We start from the raw sequence: 26,988 nt of genomic DNA, 5'->3' as shown, positions 1-26,988 counted from the left end.
AAAAGGATATTAGATTACAGTCTGTAAAATAATTTTTCCAGAATTCTGTGGATATTGTTTAAGTGGGTGCTATTGTGCCCTGCCTTTTGAGAGTTGCATTGTTAAAGTGTAAGGAGGGTACCTCACTATGGTGTCATGTAAATACCTGATTCCAGTTGTGGTGGCCTTTTTAAAAATTGCACGCCTTCTGCCTGTGCGTAAGTTTTTTCACGACGCTTGCAAATGTGAGGTTTCACCTATAAAAGCCTTCTGCACTGTACTTCTAGATATATGTCCTAAGAAATTGGAAGGCATTTAATATGCACTTTTTTACAGCCTCAATATAGTTGCAACTTCTCAGTTCATCATACCACCCACCTTGCTTTCCTTATGAGGGGACCACTTCCCAGGTTCAATTATATCATCGTGTCAGCGTCCTCTGGTGAGGGTATTTGAGCTTCCTGCTTCCCTTTTCCAGCTGGGAGACTCTTAGGTCTGACTTATAGCATCATGTGTTTGAACCTTATTATTTCTAGTAACATAATTATGAAGCTAGTATTTTAAAGGAAAGATTTTAAGCAACGTTTGACTTTTAAAAAGGAGCAAATTATAATAACAAAAAGGTAATTAAAAAAGTAAAAGAAACATTGTGATGGCGTAGCCTTTATTTTTCTATTTCCCACATAATAAACATTATCCATGTTTTTATCTGGTCTTTATAATTTATTGTTAGGCCTTAACTTTGGATTTTTAGGTTGTTCCCAGCTTTTTTCTCTATTGTCGGTAATGCTGCCACGGATGAGTTCTTGCACATCGTTTTTTTCTCAAGGAAAATTCATATAGAGGGTCTCTGGGTCATAGATATAAACATCTAGTCAATTAAAAATCAAACATGTAAACATCTAGGTGAATTGCGCTTTAAGAGAAAGGTGTTGGGCTAGGAGACCTACCTGGTGGCTTCTGGATGATCTGTCTAGAAACACTTCCCTCCACGCCATTCTGTTTTTCCTCTTATCTTTAGTATCCTCTTCTCCCACCTGAACATGGGAACACTATTTTGAGGGTCTCAACACTCAAGTTATAGAGTCTATTGGTTTTTTATATACTTGCTTGTTTTGGTGTTTTCCTCCGGAGCTCAATTTTCTTTAGAAAATAATACATTCTTTCTCATTGTAAGGAATTCAAGTAGTACATAAAAACAAAAAGGAAGCTGGAAAAAAAATCATCTGAGACCTACTACCTAGAGATAACAAAAATTGTTTTTTTATTAACATTCTTTCAGACATTTTATATTCTCTGTAGAGGAGATGAAATTCCAACTCAGCCTTTCTGACTTTGCAGTCACTCAAACCTGTGTTTGAATTCCGGCTCTGCCTTTAGTAAGCTATTGGTCTAAATAAATTAGTTAGCCTCTTTAAAGTCTTAGTGTCCTCATTGTTAAAATAAAGCACCTACTTCATAGAATCAGATCAAGTTCCTGACACTAGAACCTGCTCAATTGGTATCTATAATTTTTTTGCTGGCAGTGGTAATGGTATGCCTACTGCCTGGCCTGGGTAATAAATTAAACCTTTATATTCCTACAGTGTTTCCTTCTAGGTAGACTGCAGCTAAATGCTGAAAGCTTGCAAATGCCGGTTGCCAAAGTTTTGTATTTCCCATATGTAAATAATGATTGTCATTATCAAAAACCACCAAAAGGAGAAAGGAAAGGAATCCTTCTAAGTTATGTTGGCTTTCCAAAATTGCATATCTGAATAATGTAAAGAAGGTATAATAAAATAGGATATCACAGTCATGAAAAATAACATACCTCATGTATTTAATGTTCACAGTGATATTTCATCTTAGAAATGTATTCAGTAAGAAATTCCTTTGTTCAACTGTTCTCTTGATTCAGCGGGAAGAAAGGGTTAGTGGGAGAAATGATGAAATAGGAAGGTCAGGAAGTACTAAGATTTTTGTTTCCGTAAAGAGCTTTAACAGTTTTCCAATTTTGTTTATATGTAATACTAGGTCAGCGTTGAACATGTTTGTAGGAGATTTTAAAAGGCCCCTTCTCCCCCCCTCCCCCAGAGTAGTAAAGTATTAGAGAAAAAGTCGAATTGGTCGTTCTTCACAGCACTCAGGAAGTCTTCTGCAGTGTTGATCAGATCACAGAACCCTATTTAAGTAAAACTTAGACTGAATTTTGGCTTCTTAAAGATCTCAAATTACAGTTCTTGATTATAACAGAGAAACATTTCATCATTACATTTGCCTCTTGCCACATCTTACGTATGACTTTTCCTAATGTTCATTTGAGATAATGCCTCCAAGAGATGAGAAGGAGAGTTTTGAGATCGGAGATGAACTAATGAAAACGGTTCCTTATTTCTTTTCTAAGTACGAAAGTCCTTGGGTTGGTGGAGGTGTGAGTGAGGCCTGGGTGGGAGGAATTGTTCCCTGCCCTCTTTCCTAGTGGACTGGAGGGATATTCAACTCTTCTCATAACTGTGAGGATTAATAGGATTTCTGGCATTGGGAATAAGGGATAGGGGAAAAGGTTCATCCTTATACCCTCCTTTCAGTGGTCCACTGACTTGCTACTAATGATGAGGGTTCCTCTAGCCGCTGGGGAACCCCTATGAAAACCCAGGGTCATTAGGTTTGATTAATCATACCCTCCCTTAGGATTAAGATTCAAAGAAGACAAGGTACTGAGAGAGAAGAATAATAGGGAAATATCAACCACAGTGCATTGGGCAGTGGAGGTGACATTGAGAGACAAGGTCTTCTCTTCCTTCACCATTCATGGAACTGAAATTTGAGAAATGAAAAGAGCAGGTGTCAGTTGAGAACTGATCTTGAAGGGTTTGCTTTTCAAATATATACTCAAACTGGGGAAAAAATAGCTGTCTTCCGATAATAGTGCTTTAAAATTTAAATTTAAAATTTAAGTTGACAGAAATTTGGAAGGCATAGATGCCACCCCTTTGGTGTTATAGGGGCATTTTTATTTATTCATTACAATTTATATTTAGTGGCAGTTAGCCTTCCACAAAATTGGCCCTTTTTGTGGCGTGTTGAGGTTTCCTCGTTTTAGGAAAAGTGCACTTTTCATTACACTCAGTTTGTTCAGAAAAACATACTGTCTCTCTACTAACTTGAATCATTACTCTAGTTCTATTTTTGTGCTACCTCCCTTAAGCTCTTATCAGCTTATCTGGTATAAAGTTAGCAGATTCCACAAAGTTTTAGGGCACAGGTTCTGAATTAGAAAAAAGTGATTGTTCTTGTTCTATGTAGAAGTTGAGTGATCTTTTTATAGGTACCTCCCATTAATTTGCCCAACGTTCCTTTCAATATAGCAGTGTAATCACCTGAGAGGTTGTTTTTTCCACCTGAGAATTTTGAAAGAAAAAGACAGTACTTTAATCTTGGGTACTACCTCCAGAAATCCCGACTTAATTGTTCCAGAGTATGGCCTGAAATGAGGAAATGTAGGCACATGCTAAAAATTACCCACTACTGGTATGCAAAGAAACTAGGATTTGACCTCAGGTCTAAGCTCACAGCTTTTGCTTCTTGGTTCTTTGGAACATATTTAGAATATTATAGTACCAGTCTCTAATCATTTTTCCTTGAAAGGAATTTAAAAGACCATTTTATTGTATCCTTACATATCATATTATTATATCTTGTGGATACTTTCTCTGAAGGAATATACCTTCAACTTTATAGAGAAAAGTGGTAGGAAACAGAATCCAGTAGAATATTCATTTTGTCTTATAACCTATTCTAGAACATAGCGCTCACATTATTCTTTTCTGGGAAGGTCTCTTGAAGAACTTGACTTTTTAGAGCAAATGGGGATGATTACAGGAAGATACAGCAGTTGTTCCCTATCACATAACATATTGCAGAAGTGAAAAGGTGACTTGCATAATTAAATATGAATTAATGAAAGTTCTAATTTTAATTTTGAACATATAAAAGTACGGCTTTGGTTGGACTCTGACACTTTGAATTATAGTAGAGGTAGTTTTTTTTTTTTAAATAACTGTCCTTTTAAATATGAATGTGAATTGAGCTTATGAGACTGATTTTTACAATCTGAATAACCATATGGAACCCTGTTCTCCAAACTCTCCCTCCATCCCCTCTTACCCCCATTTATCAGGCCCCGTGAGGTGGGGAAAGTGGGACACAGCCTCAGATTTCCACAGCATCATTCAACTCAGTAAAACCAAGTAGGCCTTCCAGTTTTCGAAACCTTATATTTTACACTATACTTAAAAGACAGCTAGCTGACAAGAACAATTTAAAAATAGCAGACCATGGACAGGTGACAAAATGTCACGCTGGCAGCACAGACTGCATTAACAAAAATCACCAGATGTCACACACTTGATTCTATTTTTACAGCTGATTAAACAGCAGTGTTTGTTGGACAAAAGAAAGGAAAAAGAAATGGCCTCATCTGAATTTGGAATCAATTTTTCTTTTGCTGTTATATATTATATATCTGAATTGGGAATCAATTTTTCTTTTGCTGTTATATATTTGTCTCTCCTCCGAAATTCCATAATAACTGTAAGACTTAAGGCATTCAAAATATTAAATTAAAAAATAAAATTGTAAAATAATCCCCGATTTTAGAAAAGAAACCTTTGGTCATACGCAATTCCTAAACTGGAAGACTGTAAATCAGAGAGTTAACAGAGCTTGTCTTTGATTGGTGATCTTGTTTTCTTTATTTTTCTCTATTGTCTCATTTTTCTCCAATGAAGATGTATTGCACTTTATAATCTAAACATTAACTTTTGAAGAGGTAAAGAAAGTAGCTTAAAGAAGCCATGAGTGGTTTTACTAAAAATAATTTGCATTTAGTTGGGAAAAAATAGATTATATTTAAATAATTGGTTCTGGTGGGTCTGGCATTGACCCAGAGTTTTTTATAATATATTTTATTGATCCAGAGATCCATTGGGTCAAAGAGGCCAACAGAATTAGGGAGGATACCAGGAAAAGCAAGAAGTTTCTGCTTTTTAGCAAGTAGTGATGCCTTTGTCTACAAAACATTGCCCAAGGCTCTTGTTTTTGCTGCATCTTTAGAAAGATTGAATCAGAAGAAATCATTGTGGGATGGAGGATGATTAATTAGAAAGCTACCAAGCTTCTTTTCATTTTCATTTTTTCTGGCTGAAAAGTCCTAAAACCTCATGGAAAGTGTCCAAAAAGGATCCAACTTCTGGAGGACCTCAGAGAGGGGCATACAGAAACATACAGTAACTATTATTTGATGCAGTGATTGTAAACTGCATAATTCTTTTTAAAATGTGTTTATTGATTTTTAGAGAGAGGAAGGGAGAGGGATAGAGAGATAGAAACAACGATGAGAGAGGAACATCACCGATTGGCTGCCTCCCTGCATGTCCCTGTCCCCTATTTGGGATCTAGTCTGCAACCTGGCATGTGCCCTGACCGGGAATCAAACCAGTGACCTCTTGGTTCTTGGGTCAACACTCAACTGCTGAGCCACACGAGCCAGGCATAAACTACATAATTCTTTACCATTAATGTGCATAGCACAGGAAAGAAACGTTGAATGAGGATCAGCTAAATTTGGGCTTACTTTGTTTTCTTGATAACCCTTTATTATTCTAGGAATGTTTAGGGAACATACCTAGCTTTTAAGAACCACACTTACCTCTGAATATTCCTTGCTTAAAGGTCAAAGAGACATTCTCTACATAATATTTCCTAAAGTTCAGATAGGCAGTGATTTTGAACTCCTGTTGGGTTTTTAGGCAGACTTTGCAGTGACTGGGCTATTTACTGTTAAATTTGAATACCTCAGAATATGAATAAATCACATCTAGTTTTCATGACTCTTGGTATTTGGTGGTAATGAATCCACAGAGTATCTTGGTTATCTGAAAATAATGGAGAGAATATTGATATAGCTAACTAAAATCAGAATGAAATTCTCTCTACTGAGTCAAAGTCTGTTCTGGCGACAAATCCTATCTAATAATAGACAAATATGCAAATTGACCATACTTCTGACACACCCACAAGCCACGCCCACCATCAAATCAGAGTGAGTATGCAAATTAACCCCATCCAAGATGGCTACAGCCACAGAGAGCAAGGTTTCCCAGGTAACAGAGGAAGCCAAGCTTTCCCCCTGCCCTTGCCAGGCCTGAGCCTCCACTCAAGCTACAAAGTTTCAATTATAGAAGGTAAACAAATTCAAACAAATGGCGGCAGAATGGAGCTTGAGAGAGCAGGCCAGGGTTGCTGCCGGCAACAGGGGAAGCAAAGCTTTCCGCACACCCTGGCCGGGCCCACCCGCTTAAGGCAACAAAGTTTCAATTATAACCCCAACACAAATGGCTGCCGGCCTCAGAGGGAGCCCCAGGCTTGGCTCCGCTCCAGGCTACAAAGTTTCAATTGTAGAAGGAAAATAAATTCCAGATACCAGGGCCTCCGCTTGCGTTGCCAGGGGGCGTGGCCGGCCTGCAAAGCACCACAGGCCCCTCGCTCAGGCCGCCCCACACTCCAAGGGAACCCCCACCTGATCCGGGACGCCCTTCAGGGCAAACCAGCTGGCCCCCACCCCTGTACCAGGCCTCTATCCTATCTAATAAAAGAGTAATCTGCAGATTGATCATCACTGCAACACACAATATAGCTGCCCCCATGTGGTCAAAGATCCTGCCCCCATGTGGACACAAGATGGCCACCACAAGATGGCCAGCAGGAGAGGGCAGTTGGGAGGCACCCGGCCTGCAAGGGAGGGCAGTTGAGAGGGACCAAGCCTGCAAGGGAGGACAGTTGGAGGTGATCAACCCTGCAGGAGAGGGCAGTTAGGGGTGACCAGGCCGGCAGAGGAGGGAAGTTGGGGACAAACAGGCTGGCAGCAGAGTGGTTAGGGGATGATCAGGCTGTCAGGCAGAAGCGGTTAGGGGCAATCAGGAAGGCAGGCAGGCAAGCAGTTGGGAGCCAGCAGTCCTGGATTGTGAGAGGGATGTCCGACTGCCCGTTTAGGCCCGATCCCACTGGGGTCCCATATTGGAGAGGGTACAGGCTGGGCTGAGGGACAACCCCCCTCCGTGCACGAATTTCGTGCACCGGGCCTCTAGTTTTCCTATAATAGGTTCTGATCAAGGTGGTGGTAGGAGATAGCACTCCTGGCATATGGTGCAGACTATAATTTTTAGGGACTCTAAATTGACTTAGGAGCTGGAAAAACATATGACACATAGATATTGTTAAATTTGTCTTTTAACAATTGGTAGTTTTTGAAACTCCTAATTATTAGCTTCTGGTAAATATGAAAAGATCTTTAAAAATTATTTAAAAACAATAAAACAGTCAATTATTGAGAGATGATTTGTTACTAATATGATTTTTCTGTAGAAAACATTCAAATATATTATTAAAAATAATTTTACCGTAATATAAATGTTAGCAAAACAGTTTCCACAAAACTAGAGATAGATGTAATATCTTCCTCCTGATAAGGAAGTTTAAAATAATAAAAACTGAAAATAAATTTTTTTGAAAGTTCTTTAGTGCTTCATGGTAAAATTAGAAGAGTTTCATCAGAATCCATCAACTATTGATGATTTTTCCATTCTTCATCTTTTTTTTTTCTTCTTTTTTAAAAATGTATTTTATTGATTTTTTACAGAGAGGAAGAGAGAGGGATAGTGAGTTAGAAACATCGATGAGAGAGAAACATCGATCAGCTGCCTCCTGCACATTCCTTACTGGGGATGTGCCCGCAACCAAGGTACATGCCCTTGACCAGAATCGAACCTGGGACCCATCAGTCCGCAGGCCGACGCTCTATCCACTGAGCCAAACCAGTTTTGGCGATTTTTCCATTCTTAATTACTCTCTCTGTCACACACACACACCCCAGTACAAACAACATTACACTTAAGAGTTTTGTTTTTTCCTTATGCCTTAATATGAAATGACCTTTCACAAATTACTGTGATTAGGATGATTTTGACTTCATAAGGAATTCATGATTCCCCCTTTTTAGTTGAGGCAAATACTGTGATTTTTCCCTTTTGGGCCAGAAGAGTTTGATAATGATGTTTGCCTTCAGTACCCCGTAACAGAATTCAAAACCAAGTGATGACTGGCCTTTTGCAGTTGTTTATAATACTGTATTTGTTGTAAGAGTCAATCACTTCTTCCTTATCTCCAGCTTTCTCTGCACCACTTTCCCTCCAAATGCTATTGACATTTATTTAAACAATGATAGTGACCTAAAATTAACATTTTTTTCTGAGAATTTCATGTTAACTCTTGACACAATTGGAAATGAAAACCTAGCAGAGCCAAGTTCGTAGATATTAGCTTTACACAAAAGCATTGTTTTAGTAATGATTTTGTTGTGGGAATTGGTCAAGAAATCTTACTGAATACATTTTTTTCTCATGTAAAACTCTCTCCGTTTCATTTTTGTTTTGAAACACCCACCTCCTTTTTCTAAGTAATTAATGAAAAAGCAAGTCAAATGTCTACATCTTCCGCTCTTACCCTTGAAGGCTATTAGTTGAAACATCGGATTTATTCTTGTCACTTTGTGTGTAAAGGGCCATAGAATAAATATATTAGGCCTGTGGGCCACATGGTCTCTGTCGCACGTTATTATTTGTTTTTTAATTTTTGTTTTACAATCCTTAAAAATGTAAAAATAATTCTTAGCTCAAGGAGGGGAACAAACACAGGTAGCCAGCCAGTGTGGGCAGAAGTTTGCAACCCCTGTAACTACCATAAGGACAAAGGTCTGAAGATAAACATTATGCCCAAGGTCATATAACTAAGTAGTGATAGGGGCAGCAATAAGCACCCCAGGTTTTTAGGCTAGTCATTGTTCCCCAATTCATTATATAAATTTTACCATTTTTCTTCCAGTTGCCATTCTGGTAATTGTTGCATTTTTGAGTCACTATGAGAACTTTATCTTTTTATTCCTCCTTAGCTTCGAGTTTATATAGTTCTTGAATTCATTATTTTTCTGCTTGAATTTGAAGGGCACTGTGAATGGTTGTTTAAATAAAATGCTTAATTCAGGGAGTTGGCATGTTTAAATCGGAATGTGGAGATGCATTAAAATTTCAGAAGATTATAATGGAAGCTTATTGTTTTTGTTTTGTTTTGTTTGTTGTTATTGAGACTTTGGCTTTGTTTTAAAATTTTTCATGTGTATATTTTATGACTTGATTTAAAAACTGTTGTGATCGCTATGGCCTTTGATAGCATTGTTTGTTGTAGATTCATTTGTTTTAGCTTTTTGTATTGTTCGTATTTTACAATGTTTTGAAATGATTATGTTAAGCATTATTTTCTTTGTGCTTAAAATAAAATTATTTTATTTTCTAGGACGCATGGGAATAAATTTCCATCATCCAGGAACAGATAATATTATGGCACTTAACAGTAAGTCTTCATGTGAAATATCCTATAAAATTAGCAGTCAAGTTTACAGCATGTTATTTCCATGTTTTTTTTTCTTTTTAGTAATTTTTTTATTTTTCTATTACAGTTGACATACAGTATTGTATTAGTTTCAGGTGTACACCCCAGTGATTAGACACTGTATAACTGACTAAGTGATGATTTGTTGGGATATTTCCACTTTTTGTTTATTACATTTCAACATTTCAATGAGTAAAATGTAGACCATTATTTTATACTAGTGGTTCTGAAGGTGTGGTCCCTGGAGCATCAGCATCCTTTGGGAACTCATTAAAAATGTCAGATCTCAAGTTCCACTCCAGACCTGCTCAATCATAAACTTTAAGGATGGGGCCCAGAAATCTGTGTATTAAGTCCTGTAGGTGATTGTGATGGATGAGAAAGGCTACCGTGTGCCAGGGGTTGACAAACTACAGCCCTGTGAGCCCACTGCCTACTTTTGTAAAGAGCTTTATTGAAACACAGCCACTCCCATTCATTTATGGACTTTCTTGTGGCTACTTTTGTGTTACAACGGTAGAGCCCAAAAAGCCTAAACTGTTTTCTATCTGGTCCTTTACAGAGAACTTAGCTGACCCCTGCTGCATACCATTGGGGTGGAGTAAGGAAAGAGGAGAAGGAAAGGAGGGAGGTGCAGGGATAGAGGGAGGAGTGGGTTAGATAATGTGAATGACTAAGTCAAGTTATTTATACATAACTCAGAATTTTCTCATTTTGGTAGATAGCCACAGTTCAAACTGGACATCCCATTAGTAGAGTTTACATAGTATATAGGTATCAACAGCTTTTTAGGTTAGAAATATTTTTGTCAGTAATAATTATTGGATTGAGTTCTGGAGCATCAAAACCTTGTTAACCAGAAAGTCATTGTATTAATTAATCCTGGAAGAAATATCTGCCTGTCATCAATTCCCTTCCCAAGTGTCTATGGATCAAATAAATACTTTGAAGAAGACATCATATTCTCAATCCTGACTTGATGAGAGAGACAGGTATCCTGGTGAGCATTCTCACTTCTCAGTACTACTTCCTAAGTGTGAATGGGCCAATTTCCCATTCTTTGGTGTTCCTAGTACGCACTTTTCCTCTGAGAATTACCACCGCTGAGGTCCTCCAAACTGAAATTATCAGCTGTCAGAAGGACCTGTACAGCCACTGATTTAAGTTTTCTCCTCTATCAAATGAGTGATATCAGGTTGTCCACTCTTATCCTCGCAGATATACTAGTACAAGCTAACTCTTGATACACCTGGGGGGCATCCTGGTTAAATCTAGGGTTGTGTACCATATGGCCCCTTTTGCTCTTCCTTGAATAGAGATGTTAAAATGCCAGTGGAGTTCCTTAGGGCAGATTTCAGGTTATCTCTAAAATATATATTTCATATTTATTTGGGCTCCAACATGCAGTCTACCTCCTAGTGAGCTCTGCAAAGAACCCATGACAGTGCTTGACAGTGTGGTTCTCATTCACTGTGTGCACATTTTGTTCTAAAGAGCAAGTATCCCCTCTTTTTGAGGGTCTTAGAAACAATAAAAATTTACTCCAGAGTATTCACCGCTATTTTCTAATTTCTAAAAGAACGGTCACTTTACATTCAGATTGTGCTACCTCTAATTTTTCCCCCCTCTAGACGTAGGTACATTGGGGTGAAGATGAATAGGCATGCTTAACTTGCTGAGCTTCTGCGATTTTGTGAAAGTTTGTGAAAACACTTTAGCCAGGTGGTGAGATGTAGAGTTGAATGTAAAAGGAAAGAGCAGCATGGTAGTGTGTCTGCCTGAAGGAGTGAGTGTGTATTTGAGGAAAGATTGAATCTGACATGATGTGAGTTCTCTTGTGCAAGAGGGAGAGGATATAGTCTTTTATTTTCTGTGTAAAATAAAAATGAAGCCAGAAGACATTTTTCTTTCTAAAAGGTTTTGATACTTCGTTTTGAATCTCTTTAATTCTCTCCTTTTAAATAAGAGAGTTTGCTTATGTTTTTTCCACTTTGTGCATATTACTTAAATTGCCCCATTTAGCCTCTAAATTTTCTCATCTGTAAGAAAAGGGGGCTGAAATTAGGTCATCTTCATGATTGCTTTCATGCAGAAGATTCTACGATTCTGTAATGTATTTTAAAACATCCAAAGGGTCGCTCTGGCTGGTGTGGCTCCGTTGGTTGGGCATCATCTGTGCACCGAAGGGGTTGCCGGTTTGATTCCTGATCAGGACACATGCTCTGGTAGGAGCCAACTGATGCTTCTCTTTCTCTTCCCCTGTCCCTCTAAAACATTTAAAAAAAATTTTTTTTAAGAAAGCTCTTTGGTTCATTTTTCTTTGCCATTGGGCCCCTTGGATAGGAAAGTTGAAAATGATGCTCGTTCATCTCATCTTTATTGCAATCTTGTTTAAAACATGGCAGTGTTTTCGTTTTCTAAAAAAGGTAAAGGAACTTGCTGATGTCATGCAGCCAGCAAATCACCATCTGTGGCTTGGTCACACACTCTATTCTGCCAGTCAGTCTCTTAATCCAGTGTGATTTCTACTCCTGGGTTTTCCCTGAAAGATCACTCAAGTTTCATTTAGCTCCTTTATAAGAGTTAGCTAAAGAATACTTTATTGATCTTGGAGAATTAGTGCACCTCCAAAGGATCAGTTTTATTTTCAGAACACAGTCTTCCCTGTTAGTGGCAGGAATTTTAACCATACTTCCAACGAGGCCTCTAGTCAGTGCAGCCCGGAGTCTCCTTTCCAGGACTTGGTATGCAGAGGGTCCCTAGGTAAACTGAAGTAGATGAAACTTTGCCTTCTTTTCTTTGTTGCTCTTCCCACACAAATACCTTTGTTAACTGCATACGTTTTTTTCTTCAGCCTAGTATAGTGGAAATAATGCAGTTTGGGGGAGGAAGGGCAAACAGATCTGGGTTTAAATCCTTGATTCATTACTGATTTGCTTACCTTGGGCAGCTTACCTGGTTTTTCATTTTAAATGAATATATTCCTGGAGAGTATTATACTAAATGAAATAAGCCAGTCAGAGAAAGATAAGTATCACATGATCTCACTTATATGTGGAATCTAAAAATACCCATTAAAACACTGATTTTAATTCATAAAATAACAGCTTAAGGTATAATGATTAATAAAAAAACAATAATGCTATGGTAGTATTCATGAAATAAAACAAAATTTGGCTGAAAAGTTCTTTTTCATTCATCTTAGATGATGCTACTAAAAGCAAACACTTAGAGAATGAAGTTTGTGGAAATTCTAAAGGAATTTCTGGGTACTTTCAAGGACTTGATAGGTTGAAATACTGGCTCTTCAATGTTGGGATTTAAGGGTAAGGGCTTTTCAAATGTCTGTCAACTAGTGTATTACTTTACTAGGGCTGCCCTAACAAAACAAATTTATTTTCTCACAGTTTTGGAGGCTGAAAGTCCAAGAACAAGGTACCAGCGGGGTCGGTTTCTCCTGAGGCCTCTCTTGTTGGCTGGCAGATGAATGCCTTCTTTCTTGACCCTCACATGGCTTTTCTCTGTGCAGTCCCAGTATCTCCTTTTTTTGTTTTTTGTTTAATATATTTTATTTTTTACAGAGAGAAAGGGAGAGGGATAGAGAGTTAGAAACATCGATGAGAGAGAAACATCGATCAGCTGCCTCCTGCACACTCCCCACTGGGTATGTGCCCGCAACCAAGGTACATGCCCTTGACCAGAATGGAACCTGGGACCCTTGAGTCTGCAGGCCGACGCTCTAGCCACTGAGTCAAACCGGTCAGGGCTCTCCTTTTCTTTATAAGGACACCAGTCCTATTGGATCAGGGCCTTACCCTTATGACCTCATTTAACCTTAATTACTTCTTTAAAGACCTTATCTTCAAAAACAGTCACATTGGGAGTTAAGGCTACAGTGTATAAATTTTGGGGGGACACATTTCAGTTCATAACAACTGGTGAATGGGTAAACTGTGGTATTTCCATACTATGGAATACTACTCAGCAATAAAAAGAAAAGAAATAGTGCCCTGGCCAGCGTGCTCAGTGTTTAGAGCATTGCAGGTTTAATTTCCAGTCAAGGGCACGTACCTGGGTTGCAGGTTCAATCCCCGACCTCAGTCAGGGTGCATGCGAGAGGCAACCAATTAAGGTGTCTCTCTCACATTGATGTTTCTCTCTCTCTTTCTTTCTCTCCCTACTCCCTTCCCCCTGCCACTCTCTCTAAAAATCAATGGAAAAAGTATCCTCGGGTGAGGATTAACAAAAAAGAAAATATATTAACACAGGCAACATCATGGATAAATCTCAAAAATACTGTGTGCTACATAAAGGAAGCCAAACACCTTTATTCCATTAATGTGAAGTTGTCAAAAGGGTACACAAACTATAGTACAGAAAGCAGATTAATGGTTGCCAGGGGCCGTGGGTTGGGGGATGGGATCAACAGCAAATGGGCATAAGGACATTTTTTAGGGAGATGAATTGTTTTATATCTTGATTATAATGGTAGTGGTTACCTCACTGTATTATTACAAAAACTGATCAAACTGTACACTTAGAGTGTTTGGGTTTTATTGAATATAAATAATACCTCAACTTAAAGGGAAAAAAAAAAAGAATAAATGCTGTGGGGCCAGTGTTAACCTGGACTCAGTCCCAGCTTTGCTGTTTTAGTAGCTGAGTCACCTGGTGCCAGTCATCTTCCTGGGCCTCAGTGTGTCCATCTGGAAATGTATATTATGGCAGTTGCTTTGCAATTACAATAGACATGGTTAGCATTTAGCATACAGTGCCTGGAGCATGATAAATCATCAATAGGTTATTACGTTTTACTTCATGGTATTTCTTCTCTTTTGTAAAGTATGTCAGTAACACTAGTATTATTTACTGTTCAGTGTTACTTTCTAGGCTTGCAAATGAAATGGAAAGATTTTTCTGAGAAAAATATGAAAAGTCAAAGAGAGAATGGTAGGAAGAAGGGGCTTTAAAACATCCAAACACTTTATGAAAATGTACCCCATCCCTTCAAGCATCATTTTTACCTGCTAAGTTCATGTTGTTTATAGAGAAATTGATCTTTCAAATTACAGTGTGCCAGATTTGAGAATCACTGGCCTAAAACTATGTTACCTATACCACTATAAAGACAAAGATAGGAGAGGAGCATTTATGGAATAAACTCCCATCATTCCTGCTCTTTGGGAATTTACAATCTAATTAGGGAAAAGGGGACATTTTTTTAGTAACTTTAAGATCTTTAACTCATCTTTTGGTGGAATTTTTTTGCATGACTAATACTTAGATGGAAACTGGACCAGGGCCATTAGATGTTTGAATAGAATTTAATCTTGCTTACTGAAGTGGAATTCAAAAAATAAGTTTGCAAGGTGTTTTTAAGAAACTGATTTTATTGCAAGGAAAGAAATAAACAATTTCTTTCTACAGTTGGCGTTTACTAATCCTGACAGATATTTCCAAGCCAGTTAATAAAATGTTATATTAAGTTCTTGTATCTTGTTCATCTGGTTTTCATCAATTCAGCATCCCAGGGACTCAGCTTAAGTTCCTGAAAATAGTGCATGCTCTCCTGATCCACAACAGAATGGAGATATTGATCTCCCCACGACCCCTTGTCTTTGAGCCTTTGTAGTGGAACCTGTATATAATGTTACTTTGCTTAGAGAAACTTCAGCAAATTTGGATGAATCCATGTAGTTGAAGAATTACTTTAGTTTTTTAAATCAGATCATAACATGCCCTTGGGGAATCCTATGTATGAGTGCAGCTATTTTAAACCAATTATGGGCCAAGTCATAAGGAGTAACAGATGATCCCTTTACAGCGTTTTCTCCTATGGCTAACAAAGCACCATTCCATTAACGTGAGAGTGCCATTCACAATGGACTAGTCATTGATCATGTAAACTTATTTTTAGAATAACCCTGGCCTATCCCACTGCCAACTGCATGGACCTTTATATATATATACACACACAGGGTAGGGCAAAAGTAGGTTTACAGTTGTTCATATGGAAAAATAATTAATAATAATACAAGAATAAATTCTGCATTTCGTGTGCTCACAAGTGTAAACTTACTTTCACTCCACTCTGTACATGTGTATATAAGTATTTTTATTTTTTTATACTTTTCCAACAAGTATTTATTATTAGTGAAGCCATACTTCAGCATCCCAGGGTGAGATGTATCCAGTCCCCCTTCACCTCCCTGGGAGAAGGATGGAGGGCAGAGGACAGGTGGGTGCAGCCAGCTCAGGGCTTCCCAGGGAGCACGCTTTCTGCCTGGTGCAGAGGGACTTGTACACACACTGGTACCCTTTGCACACGGAGACATCACCCTCTTCAGCGGTCATTGCCGTCTCACAGCGGTGGAAGTCCAGGTAGTTCTGCCAGCAGTTCCTGCTCTGGTTCTAGTTGGGGAAGCGGTTGTTAAGGGGCAGTCTGGTTGTTCTTGGTTCTGGTCTTGATGTCTTCTGCCCTATTGCTGACTCCTAAAGACGCCCCTGAAGCAGCTCATAGCTTAATGTGACCTTCAGCAAATACACCTCCATCTGGCCGTTTATATTTATTTTGATGGCCTAAAAGTGATTCTTTTCTTTTTCAATGTTGGATTATTCATGTTTATGATTCAAAGACTACAAAAATGGTAGCATTTCTCAGTGAACCATTCTAAAATTTGTAATGTTTTTATTTTTTTATTGAAGTATCCTACATAATAAAAAGGTTATATGCAAATTGCATCACTCCGCTACGCCCACGATTGGGCCGGCTGGAGGCGCGGGGGGCGGGACTCAGGGTGGCCGATTGGCTGGCGGTAGGAGCGGGGGGTGGGGACATACGGCAGGCGCTGCGGAAGGACCCATGGGGCCGGCGGAAGACGCTGGTGGCACGCTGGTGGCGGAACTCGGGGTGGCCGATTGCGTGGCTGCCGGCACCAGTTTTCCACCAGCAGCAGTTTTCCTCTGATCGGCGGGTGGCCAGAGGAAAACTGCTGCTGGCGGAAAACTGGTGCCGGCAGCCAGGTGAAGGAAAAGTCTATTGCACGAAACTTCGTGCAACGGGCTTCTAGTAATATACATACCAAACCATGCACAGATCATAGCTTGATGTGTTATCACAAATTAAATACAGCCCTATAACCAGAACTTAGGTCAAAACCAAAACATTACCAATACCGCAGAGCCCCTTTTAGGCTCCCATCCAGTGAATACCCCTGGCCAAGGGGAGCCACTACTTTTGACTCCTAAAAATTAAATGTAATTTTATGAGGTGCAAAATTATTTAATACATATGAAATGATAAAAGAATTTTATCTGTAATGACTATGATGATTGATCATCAGGAATTAAAGGTCTTAGCCCTAACTAGTTTGGCTCAGTGGATAGAGCATCGGCCTGCAGACTGAAGGGTCACAGGTTCGATTCCTGTCAAGGGCGTGTACCTTGGTTGCGGGCACATCCCCAGTAGGGGGTGTGAGGAGGCAGCTGATCGATGTTTCTCTCTCATCGATGTTTCTAACTCTCTATCCCTCTTCCTTCCTCTCTGTAAAAATCAATAAAATATATTTTAAAAAAAGAATTCAAGGTCTTAGAGGAAGTAGATACGGCTTTTAAAGTATATCACATCTTAGTATATCTGATATAAATCTACACTAGCATAGAATATGTCACATAGATGAAATTAGTCACATTACCCCCTCTTTTGCCTATGTGGGATTGTTTTGTGCTGGCTCATTTAAATTTATATGTTCAATATTCTTCTTGTTTAAAATTCATATTTGCTCTCATGGGAAAGCACTGCCTTTGTGCTCCCAAGTTTCTCTACTTGGTGTTCATGTCATTACCTCTCCCTTAGGGAAGCGTGTGAATCTAATTAGTCTGTTTGCAAATGGCCCTCATCTGAGCACATTTTTAATCACCCACAGAGTTGGCCTACATTCTAAAGGCCATCAAGGCATGCATTCCTCCCTCCCTCGGTTGCATACTCAGCTAACAAGCCATATTTGTTGAATACCAGCTTGGTACAGAACATCCTATCAGGTTCATGAGAAGATATTAAAAGGAGTAGAAGATATCAACCTTGCTCTCTAGGAATTTAACAGTGTAGTGTGGTGTTTAAAACTGTGGAATCTGGAGCTAGACTGCTTAGATTTATATTTCAAGTTCACCACGTCCTAGCTGGGTGATTTTGAGTGAGGTACTTAATACTGCGTCCCGTTTTCCTCATTTGAGAGAAGCGTCTAAGAATACTTATGTCATAAAATCATGGGCTATATTGCTAATACGTGTCAAGCATTTTGAACTGTTCCTGGCACATAGGAAGTACCTCATTAAATTTTAGCTGCTATAATAATAATAATCACCATGGAGATCAGAGATAAAACACTGAAATTAGAACCAAGGTAGCACATAATTAAATTCCATTATGAATGAAGAAAGCAAATTGAAGCATCTGAGATTACTGAACTGGCTGCCTATTTCCATATGCCATCTCCCCTCCCTGATACAAGGCAAGGACTCGCTCCGTGAGTCCCTAGGCGGACATGAACCAATTTATTGTCCTTAATTAGAATAGAAAGAGAGAAGAATATATAAAAATCATGTTTAAGGAAGTTTTGATTAAAACTCCCCAGTATGCCTTTTCCAAATTTTCCCCACTCCCCAATTCAGAATGCTCTTCCTCTCCCCACACCTGTCTGGATCTGTTCACTGGATCTGTTCCTATTACTGAATATTTAGCAGATAAAGACCTGACTGAACAGCATTCTCATTTGTCCTTTAGGTCTGATGAGTCATTTGTACCTTAGTACTGTAATCATATTCTTTTTCATTGAGTATCTGGTTAGAAATTAGATATAATGAAAGAATGGAAATTTGTTGTTTGGAAGAGAAATGAGTAATTTTGAAATACAGAATGCTTTATTTTTTTTCCCTCTAAGTAGGGGTTTTGCAGTGGGGGTGCTGGGTAGCATGACATCATTGGGAATGGGGGAAGGGACAGAAAAATAAGTGGTAGGATGTCAAAACCTATCTAATCTCTTCTGAATGTTATCTGTTATTGTTAATTCATTCATATTATTATAAGTGAAGTAGGCTTTTTAGGAGGCCAAGCTAAAAAACTAACTACCATATTATACATTCTACGGGAAGATGAATTCCAGCTTTCAAATAATGAAAAGTGTTAAAGTTAAAAAAAAATTTTGGGGGGGATGCATTTCCTTTATAAGTGATGTAAACAGTAATTGCTTTGTTAGTGCAAGTGAGATTTTTTTTAAAAATTGAACATTATAGTGATAGAAGGAGTTAGGGAGGGAGTAGAGCTTGAACTGGGTAAGCGTATGTCTGAGGAAAAGTGGAAACTTAAAGAAGATGAGATGGGCCAATTTGGTCTTTTAAATTTCTAGCTGAAAAGTCTGAATTCTTTTCCTAGGAAGGAAATAGTTTTCTTTAGTACTGTCTTATGCTGCAAACACAACCCCAAATTATCCTTGTTTCTTGGTTTTAAGCTATTATGACACTCCATGATTTAAAAAATTGATTGAAGATTTCATTTATTTTTATAGAACCTGGGGTTTCCAATTTGAGAAACTTTCCACTTTGAAAATAATTTTAGATAACAGGATCTCCTAGCAATTTATGTATGATACCACAGTCTAGCTCTGTTAAACACCGTAACAATGCATTCTGTGGGCCTTGAGGTTTAAAGAAGAGAATCTTCAAAGTACTCTATTCTTCAGCATGACCTGGGGTATACCCAGTACACTAATCCCTTTCTACTTTTCCAGTTCACTTTCTAGATGACAAATACAATGTTTCCCCCTCATCTGTGATACTGTATGGAAAGTAAATGGGGGGACCAAGAGAAACTTGGTCTCTGAAAATTTTATAGCAACTTCTGTAAAGTAAGAGTTAATTTTGTGTAAAGTAAAATTTCTATGCAGTTTTCAGGGGACTCTGTGAAGTGTGTGTGTGTGTGTGTGTGCGCGCGCGCGCGCGCACGTGCGTGTAGAAATTGAGAATGCAGAATGACCACCGATGAAAATATTTTAGGTGATATCTGATGGTAATAATCTATAGTATAAATGAATATGTATAAATTAGAAAAAATTTTAAAGAACTCTATCTATATCTGATATAGATAATGGGCCACAATGTAAATCTTTATGAAATGTGTGAAACTTACGCACCTAGTGTGTCTTTTCAAATGGCTGCCACGTCCAGTTAAATTTCCTTTTTTTTTTTTTTTTTTTTGCTGGTGAACACTTTTATTTTTATTTATTTTATTTTTTTTTCCTTTTTAGAGATTGCTATTCTTTATTTCTTATTTTTTCTTTTAATCTTTATTGTTGAAAGTATTACATAGGTCCTCCCCACCCCTCCGTCCCATTAACTTTTTCTGCCCTCTTCTATCCTCCTTCCTCCCCCCAGGCCTTGGCCATCCCATTGTCTGTGTCCGAGGGCTATGCATATATGCAGACAAGTTCATTGGTTGATCTCTTCCCCCCCCCCCCCCCCCCCCGCCTTCCCTTTTCCCTTTAAGGTTGTGATTTAACTTGTGCTTCATAAAGGATTTTTCAATATAATATGTCTGCAGTCCATTTAAACAATATCCCAGATCAGTTCTGAGAATACTTAGGAAAGGTTTGTGTGAATGATTTTTTATTTCTAAGTTCATCATTTTGATACAAATACCCATGGTTTTCTTCTGTGTTTACATGCAGCCAGGAGCTATGGGCGGAGACGAGGTAAAAAAAATTTTTAATGAGATATTTTGCTTGCCAAATTGTGAGTAAATATGAGTGTGTGTATGTTTATATCTGTGTGTGTGTAAAACAGTTAACATATGGTATGATGTTCTAGCTTAATTATTTTAGTGACATAATTCTCTTATACATTCATTATATATTTTTTGTTGTTAGTTGGTAATTTGTTCTTTAATCCTAATAAAGACATAGCAAAGACTATTTCTACTGGGAAGTTGTTGTTATATGATTTATTGTGAATGATCTTCAGGGAATACGAAAAAAAAATTTTTTTTTTTTTTGGTCCTGTATCCACTGTGTTCTTCTCCTACCACTTAGAAGCAGAAGTTGGGTATTAGAAGGCAATTCTTGATCTTAGTAGGTTGACTGGTGAATTTTTGTGTGTGTTATATCCAGAGGCAGATTTACCTTGAAGCTAAATGAAGCTTCAGTTTCAGGGAACCTCACTTTCATGAGCCCCCTCCACGATCTTTATTTTTGTGTCCTTTTTGTTAAAGAGGGATCCCCAACTTGTATAGTTGCTAGGCTCCATAGAACTTGCATTTTCTCCTGGTCACACCCAAACAAAATAATATTGCTCTCACTTGTATAATGCTTTAGCCTTTCTAAAGTATTTCCATATCTGTAATTTGTCCAAATAATTTTAGGAAGTAGGTAAGCTTAATGTAGTAGAAAGAGTATGAGATTTAGGATCAGGGACCTAGGTTGTAATCATTGCTTTATCACTTTAGTCTGGAATCCTCATCTGTAAGTGATGAGGTAATAAAACCAGTCTTATTCGACCTCAAGAGTATTAATGAAATTATAGTATAAAAAAATGGGAAAGGAAAACATATCCATGTAAACTAAAAGCATTCCAGAAATATAAGTTGCTTTGGTACTCAACTCATTTGTAGAAACTGGGAGAAATGAAGTAATTTACTTGCTATGTGATCTCAAGTTAAGATCAGAGGCAGATCTGCTACCTTTGTCTTTTGGCTGCTTAATGGGTATTGTTTACCCTTCATGTCTGTCTCTGACTTGGTAGTTGAATCCTGAAGAGAAGATAACATTAACTTCATAATATTTCATTATTTATTTCATAGTAAATATGTGTTGAATTGATGAATATTGGCAGAGCCCAATATGTATTTGAGTTGCCATTGAAACCTTCTTTCATGGTGGAATCATACAACCAGTTCTGTTTTCACCTCATGGTAAAGAAAAACATTTGTGTTGTTGATTATTTTTTAACCCTGGAAATAAATACCACTTAACATTTTAAACCTAAATTATTGTTATTTTGTTTTTATTTTAGAGAGAGGGGGAGAGAGAGAGAGAAGCATCAATTTGTTGTTCCACTTAAAGTATGGAAAATAACATTACTAGAAATCATTTGTACCATTTTTTTTCCTTTGGCTGCTAGAAAAATGATCACTCTCAGGAAGGAATAGGGAATGGACCATTTTACATGTACAATAAACACCATCTAGAAGGTTGATGGCGGGGACTACACGGTGATCAGTCGCCAGATCTTGTTAATATTTTCCCACTGGTTTCTCAGGCTTTGCCCCTCTCCTTCCATTTGTATTATTTCACCTTTCTGAAATGCCACTTTGTCTATGTCACACCCCCCCCCCCTTTCCATTCAGGATCCCCATCATCTGGCTTCTCCTAGTCTCACCAGCGTTTTCCTCTGCTTCTGCTGCCTTACACTCTTCCTTTCTTTTCTGTGTGCCCCGATTCTTCAACCGGAGAGGACAGTTGTCTCTTTTCCCTGACACTGTGATAATTCATATAGTTAGCACTTAACAATACTTAGTGATGAGGATTGCTTTAAAGTAACACCCCACATCTATGCAGAACAGAGTTTGGCATTATGTTTAAAAAATTATTTTTTTACAAGTTATAGTATATTAAATATAAGATCACCTGTAGTTTCTAAGCTCATGAAAAGGAATTACTCTTCCTATTTCCATGTTACCTTCTTGATATCTATGTGTAAGTTTTGACTCAATCGTTTTCAGAAGCCATGATCATCTTTGCATCAAATGCTAAGCTCAACACTGCCTAGATCAGTGGTCGCCAACCGGCGGTCTGTAAATTATCTGGGCTGCAGACCACCGGTGGTCCGTGAGGTCCGAAAGGTTGGTGACTGCTGGCCTAGATGACTTGATCCCTACTCTGTAAGTCTGCAGTTTGATAGTTGTAAATGAAGAGAGAGAGAATATGAGTGTGTACTTGGGGGGAGTAGTAAAAGATGAGTGTTGACTTTCTGTAATGAAGAAAGGACAGGCAGAAAATCTTTTCTCATGTTCATTTATTTGTGTGACTAGAGATTATATTAATGCTTGATTTGTTTCCTCCAAACAAAATTTAGACTTTCCCCCAAAAGCATAAAAGTAAGCTTGCTGATGTATGTTGTTTTATTCTACCTATGGTTAAGATTTGCTATAACTCAACCTGGCCAGTGTAGCTCAGTTGGTTAGACTGTCGTCCTATACACCAAAAGGTTGCAGGTTTCATTCCTGGTCAGAGCACATATCCAGGTTGTGGGTTCAATCCCCTGATTATGAGAGGCAACCGGTCAATGTTTCTCTCTCCCTCTCCCTTTCTCTCTCTCTAAAATCAATAAAAATTAATTAATTTTTAAAAAAGATTAGCTATAACTCATAATCTATGCATTACATATACAGAGTGTGGCAAAAGTAGGTTTATAGTTTGTATGGAAAATAATACGATAATTAATAAATAATAATTCAAGAATAAATTCTGTGTTTCAAGTACTCACAACTATAAACCTACCTTTGCCCACCCTATATATGTCAGTAAATATTTTAGGAATAGGAAGCAAGGGGAATTACTTTGCAATTTTGAGGTCTATCAGCAAGAATTAGGCCAGTAGAATCTTTCACCTCTCCTGACCCTGGAAAAGCTTCCTTGAATAGGTAGAATTTCAGGAACGCTTTCGATAATGGAAGAGGAGGGGAAGGCAAGGCACTCTAGGTATGTGATTCAACTTGAAAGAAAGCTTTGAGGTGAGATTGGCATGACCAGATGCTTGGAAGATATGTCCCTGAGTGTGTGCAGTGGGGCCAGCTGGACAGGCGAGGCTGGCAATGAGATGGTCTGTGTTGCCTTGATGAATGGTTGTAAAACAGAGGGTAAGACTCGCAAACGCAGATATGTCAGGCTTACAAGGAGGGTTTCACGAAACAAATACTGAAAGCCAGAGAGAACTTGGGCATCAACAGAAGGCTCAGGTGGGGAAACAAGTGTTGGAGGGTAGACTCTTTGACAAGCCACATGCTTCCAGTGGTGTAGTTGAAGCGGCAGTGGTTAGGGAAGAAGAAGAATTAGATATGAAAGAATAGGATTTGAAAATGAATATTGATTGTATATAAAGTATTTAAACATCCAGTTACATTTTCTATTGATACTCATTTTTACTGTAGAAATGTGTTTCAGTAGACACATGTTGATTTCCCTTGTGGACTCAAAAGGACACTAAAGAATTACAGCATTTTCTTTCAGGACTATTCTGTTACTGTCGTTTTTTCTTAGGAGTATTCATTCTGGTTTTCACAGGCTCTGATATGTGTTTTCCTATGTAACTGCAGCCCCTGTTAGAAGCTAGTCTAACAGGTGGTATACAGGGCCTTTGCCTACATTTAGCAGCACCCCTGATCAAAATAGATGTTGTGTTTTTCATTGAACATGAATTTTTATGGACTCTGGGAGGCTTCTGTCCATATGTAGACGTGTTGTGTGTGTGGCAGTGCTCTTGCTGCTTACCAGCATTTCTTAATTAAAGAGCAGCAAGGAAAATAAAGAAGATCTTTTTAAACAATGTACATGAGCAAATACAAATAATGTTTGGAGTTACTTTACTATTGGAGTTGCTGTTGTAAAATGTACTTCTGTGTATATTTAACCCATAAAAACTTTATTGACTTTAATGGATGGCTTAGTTCAGTGATGGGCAACCTTTTGAGCTTGGTGTGTCAAACTTCGCCAAAAAACTGAGCATAACTCGGGTAGTGTGTCACTTTGAGGAAAAAACGAACTCCAAGACTCTAGTCGCAAATGTTTCATCCTCAGGAGCAGCAAATGTTTCATCCTCGGCATGCGGCCGCGTGTCATCAGAAATGGCTACGCGTGTCAGTGCTGACACGCGTGTCATAATTTTGCCATCACTGGCTTAGTTGATAAACAGTGGTTCTAAAAAGTCAATAAGACAAACCTGTGTACCAAGTTGGCATTGGGTCTTTCTGCCAAAGCCTGCCCAGGGGAGGAGAGATCAGCTATATCAGTGAAACCATGGTGCAAGCATGCCACCCTGCTCATTCAAACCTGATTATGTGAGCTTTCTTGTCTAAAGGAATGGTTGGTTCTAGAGTGAAACATGGACAGCTGAAGAAATTTCTGAGTGCTCATGATTAAAATCTCTGAAATGTTACTGTTTATTGTAATGGGAAACTTTGAGCACAGGACATGGTATGAGGAACAGCAGTAGCCTTTCACCTTTGCCAGAAGGCGCCTAAAGAAATAACGATGTAGGGGCTCTTGGTGGTCCACCCTGATTTCATTCATTACGCGTTTGTGTGCTTACTCTGGGTCAGATGCTGGGCTAGCCTTTCGATGTGTTCTGTCTCTCTACTAAGTGTTCATTCTAGTAGGAGAGAGACACACACAATAAATAAGTGAAACAAGCATTTTTATATTCAAAAGTTATGGTGAGTACTAGGCAGGAAAAACGGGTTAGGGTTAGGGTTAGGGTTAGGTTCCCTCCAACATAGGATGGTGTTCACTGAAGAGATGTTATTTAAACTGAAACTGAAAAGATGGAAAGACAGTTATCTTTAAACTTTTTTATTATGGAAATTTACAAACACACACAAAAATAGAATAGTTTAATGAACTATATACTCATTACTTAGCTTCAGTGATTATCAACCTTTTTGCCAATTTTGTTTCATATAGTCCCCCCTTCGAGTATTTTAAAGAAAATTCCAGACATTATAAGACAGCTATTTTAAGAGGCTTGAGGCAAAGTATTGTGTGTGGTGGGGGGGGGGAGGAGGGGAGTAGTAAAAGACCGAATGTTGCAACATTGCTAAGTCTTGAAAACATTATGCTAAATGAAAGAAGGCAATTATAAAAGATCACAGATCCCACTTTTATGAAATGTCCAGCATAGGCAAATCTATTGAGAAAGAAAATAGACTAGTGGTTGCCTAGGGCTGAGAGATTTGAGGAAAATGGGGAGTAATTGCTATTGGATTACATGGGTGAATTGTATGATATGTGAATTATATCTCAGTAAAGCTGTTATTTTTGCAAAGGAGGGTGGGACTTGACAAAAGAAAGGGCTTTGTGTGTTTGAGGAAGTTAATAGAGCCCCAAATGGCTGAGCTTGGAAGGGGAGAGGGGAGAGTGACTTAAGAAGAGGTTGGAGGAAGGAAGGAAATATGATCATGCTCCTGGTAAGGATTTTGAACTTGGTCCAAGTACAAGAGGAAATCTATTCATGTTTTAAAGCCAGGGTCAAGTGATTGGATTTATGTTTTTCAAAGAGCACTCTGGCTACTGTTTGGAGTGTTGTGAGAGGAGTAGGCTGTCTAGTTCAGAATGATAGGTAAGAGATGATGTTTTAGGGTAGGGTAATGGCACTGGAATTGGAAAGAAGTGAACAAATGGAAGAGAGATTATGGAGGTTGGAGTCTACCCTCTTGATGGCATTAGATTGAAGAATTGAATGTGGAAAGTAAATCAGAAGGAAGACTGAAGATGATGTTCAGGTTCTAGCTTGAGCAATTGTGTGGATTGTAAAGCTACATATTGAAATAGGAGTAGGAGAGAATAGGTTTAAGGTAGATGCCAAGAGTTCACTTATAAACAGATTCAGCTTGTGATACCTAGGAGATACCCATATAGCAATACCAAGAAAGGTGTATTTGTATCTATTTGTATAGTAGGGTTTTATGGAAGACACTTGTGTAATAAAAGGAATTCTGCTGCCCTCAGAGATTTGAAAAATCTCATCTAGTTTAAATGTCTCAATATGTAAATGAGACTCAGGTAAGTGATATATCTTGATCAACGTCACAGATTACTGCATAGCCTAGAACCTGACTCTCGACTTACAGGCAATTTTTTTAAGGGAGTCTTACCATTAAAAAAAATTCCCAAAGTGACTATTTCCTGAGCTATTTGCAAAACTAAGATGAAAAGGGTCAGGCTTGGCATGGATGCACTGGGCCAGAGGCGCCCTCGTGCGATTGATCGACGGCAGAGGCCTTGGTGGGAGCTCACAGGTGAGGTCGCCCAGCTTTGGCAGTCCCGCTGGAAAGGAAGCCTCCTGGGGTAGAGTTATCTTGGACAAGCCTTCTGTGCTCTGCAGGTTTCTTATTTGGCATTTTTCTTACCAGGATCCTTCAGGTTTAAGTCATCTCTGCATTCAGAGAGTATTTTTCTGATTACTGGGCCAAAAATGACATTCTGGTTATTTTTTTATTTTATTTTTTTAATATGTTTTTATTGATTTCAGAGAGGAAGGGAGAGGGAGAGAGGGGCAGAAACATCAATGGTGAAAGAGAACCATTGACTGGCTGCCTTCTGCACACCCCACACTGGGGATCAAGCCCACAACCCGGGTATGTGCCCTGACCGGGAATCGAACCGTAACCTCCTGGTTCATAGGTCGACGCTCAACCACTGAGCCATGCTGGCCGGGCACATTGTGGTTATTAATTGAAAATAGATATCAGAAAACCAGACC

At 38.6% G+C, this 26,988-nt stretch overlaps 1 protein-coding gene across 7 annotated transcripts in view; it reads left to right on the top strand.

The window, feature by feature from the left end:
- Nucleotides 1–26,988, top strand: part of CPEB3 (cytoplasmic polyadenylation element binding protein 3) — a 180,239-nt gene that overhangs the window by 69,424 nt on the left and 83,827 nt on the right. For all 7 annotated transcript variants that reach the window (XM_079793468.1, XM_079793471.1, XM_079793470.1 and 4 more), the window contains exon 4: nucleotides 9,370–9,426. In XM_079793468.1, coding sequence (XP_079649594.1) covers nucleotides 9,370–9,426 — 57 coding nt within the window. The remainder of the gene's footprint in view (nucleotides 1–9,369; nucleotides 9,427–26,988) is intronic.

This window comes from Cnephaeus nilssonii (assembly GCF_951640355.1).
Source record: "Cnephaeus nilssonii genome assembly, chromosome: 16".
NCBI classification, from domain to species: Eukaryota; Metazoa; Chordata; class Mammalia; order Chiroptera; family Vespertilionidae; genus Cnephaeus; species Cnephaeus nilssonii.
This window is presented reverse-complemented; position numbering and strand designations above follow the sequence as displayed.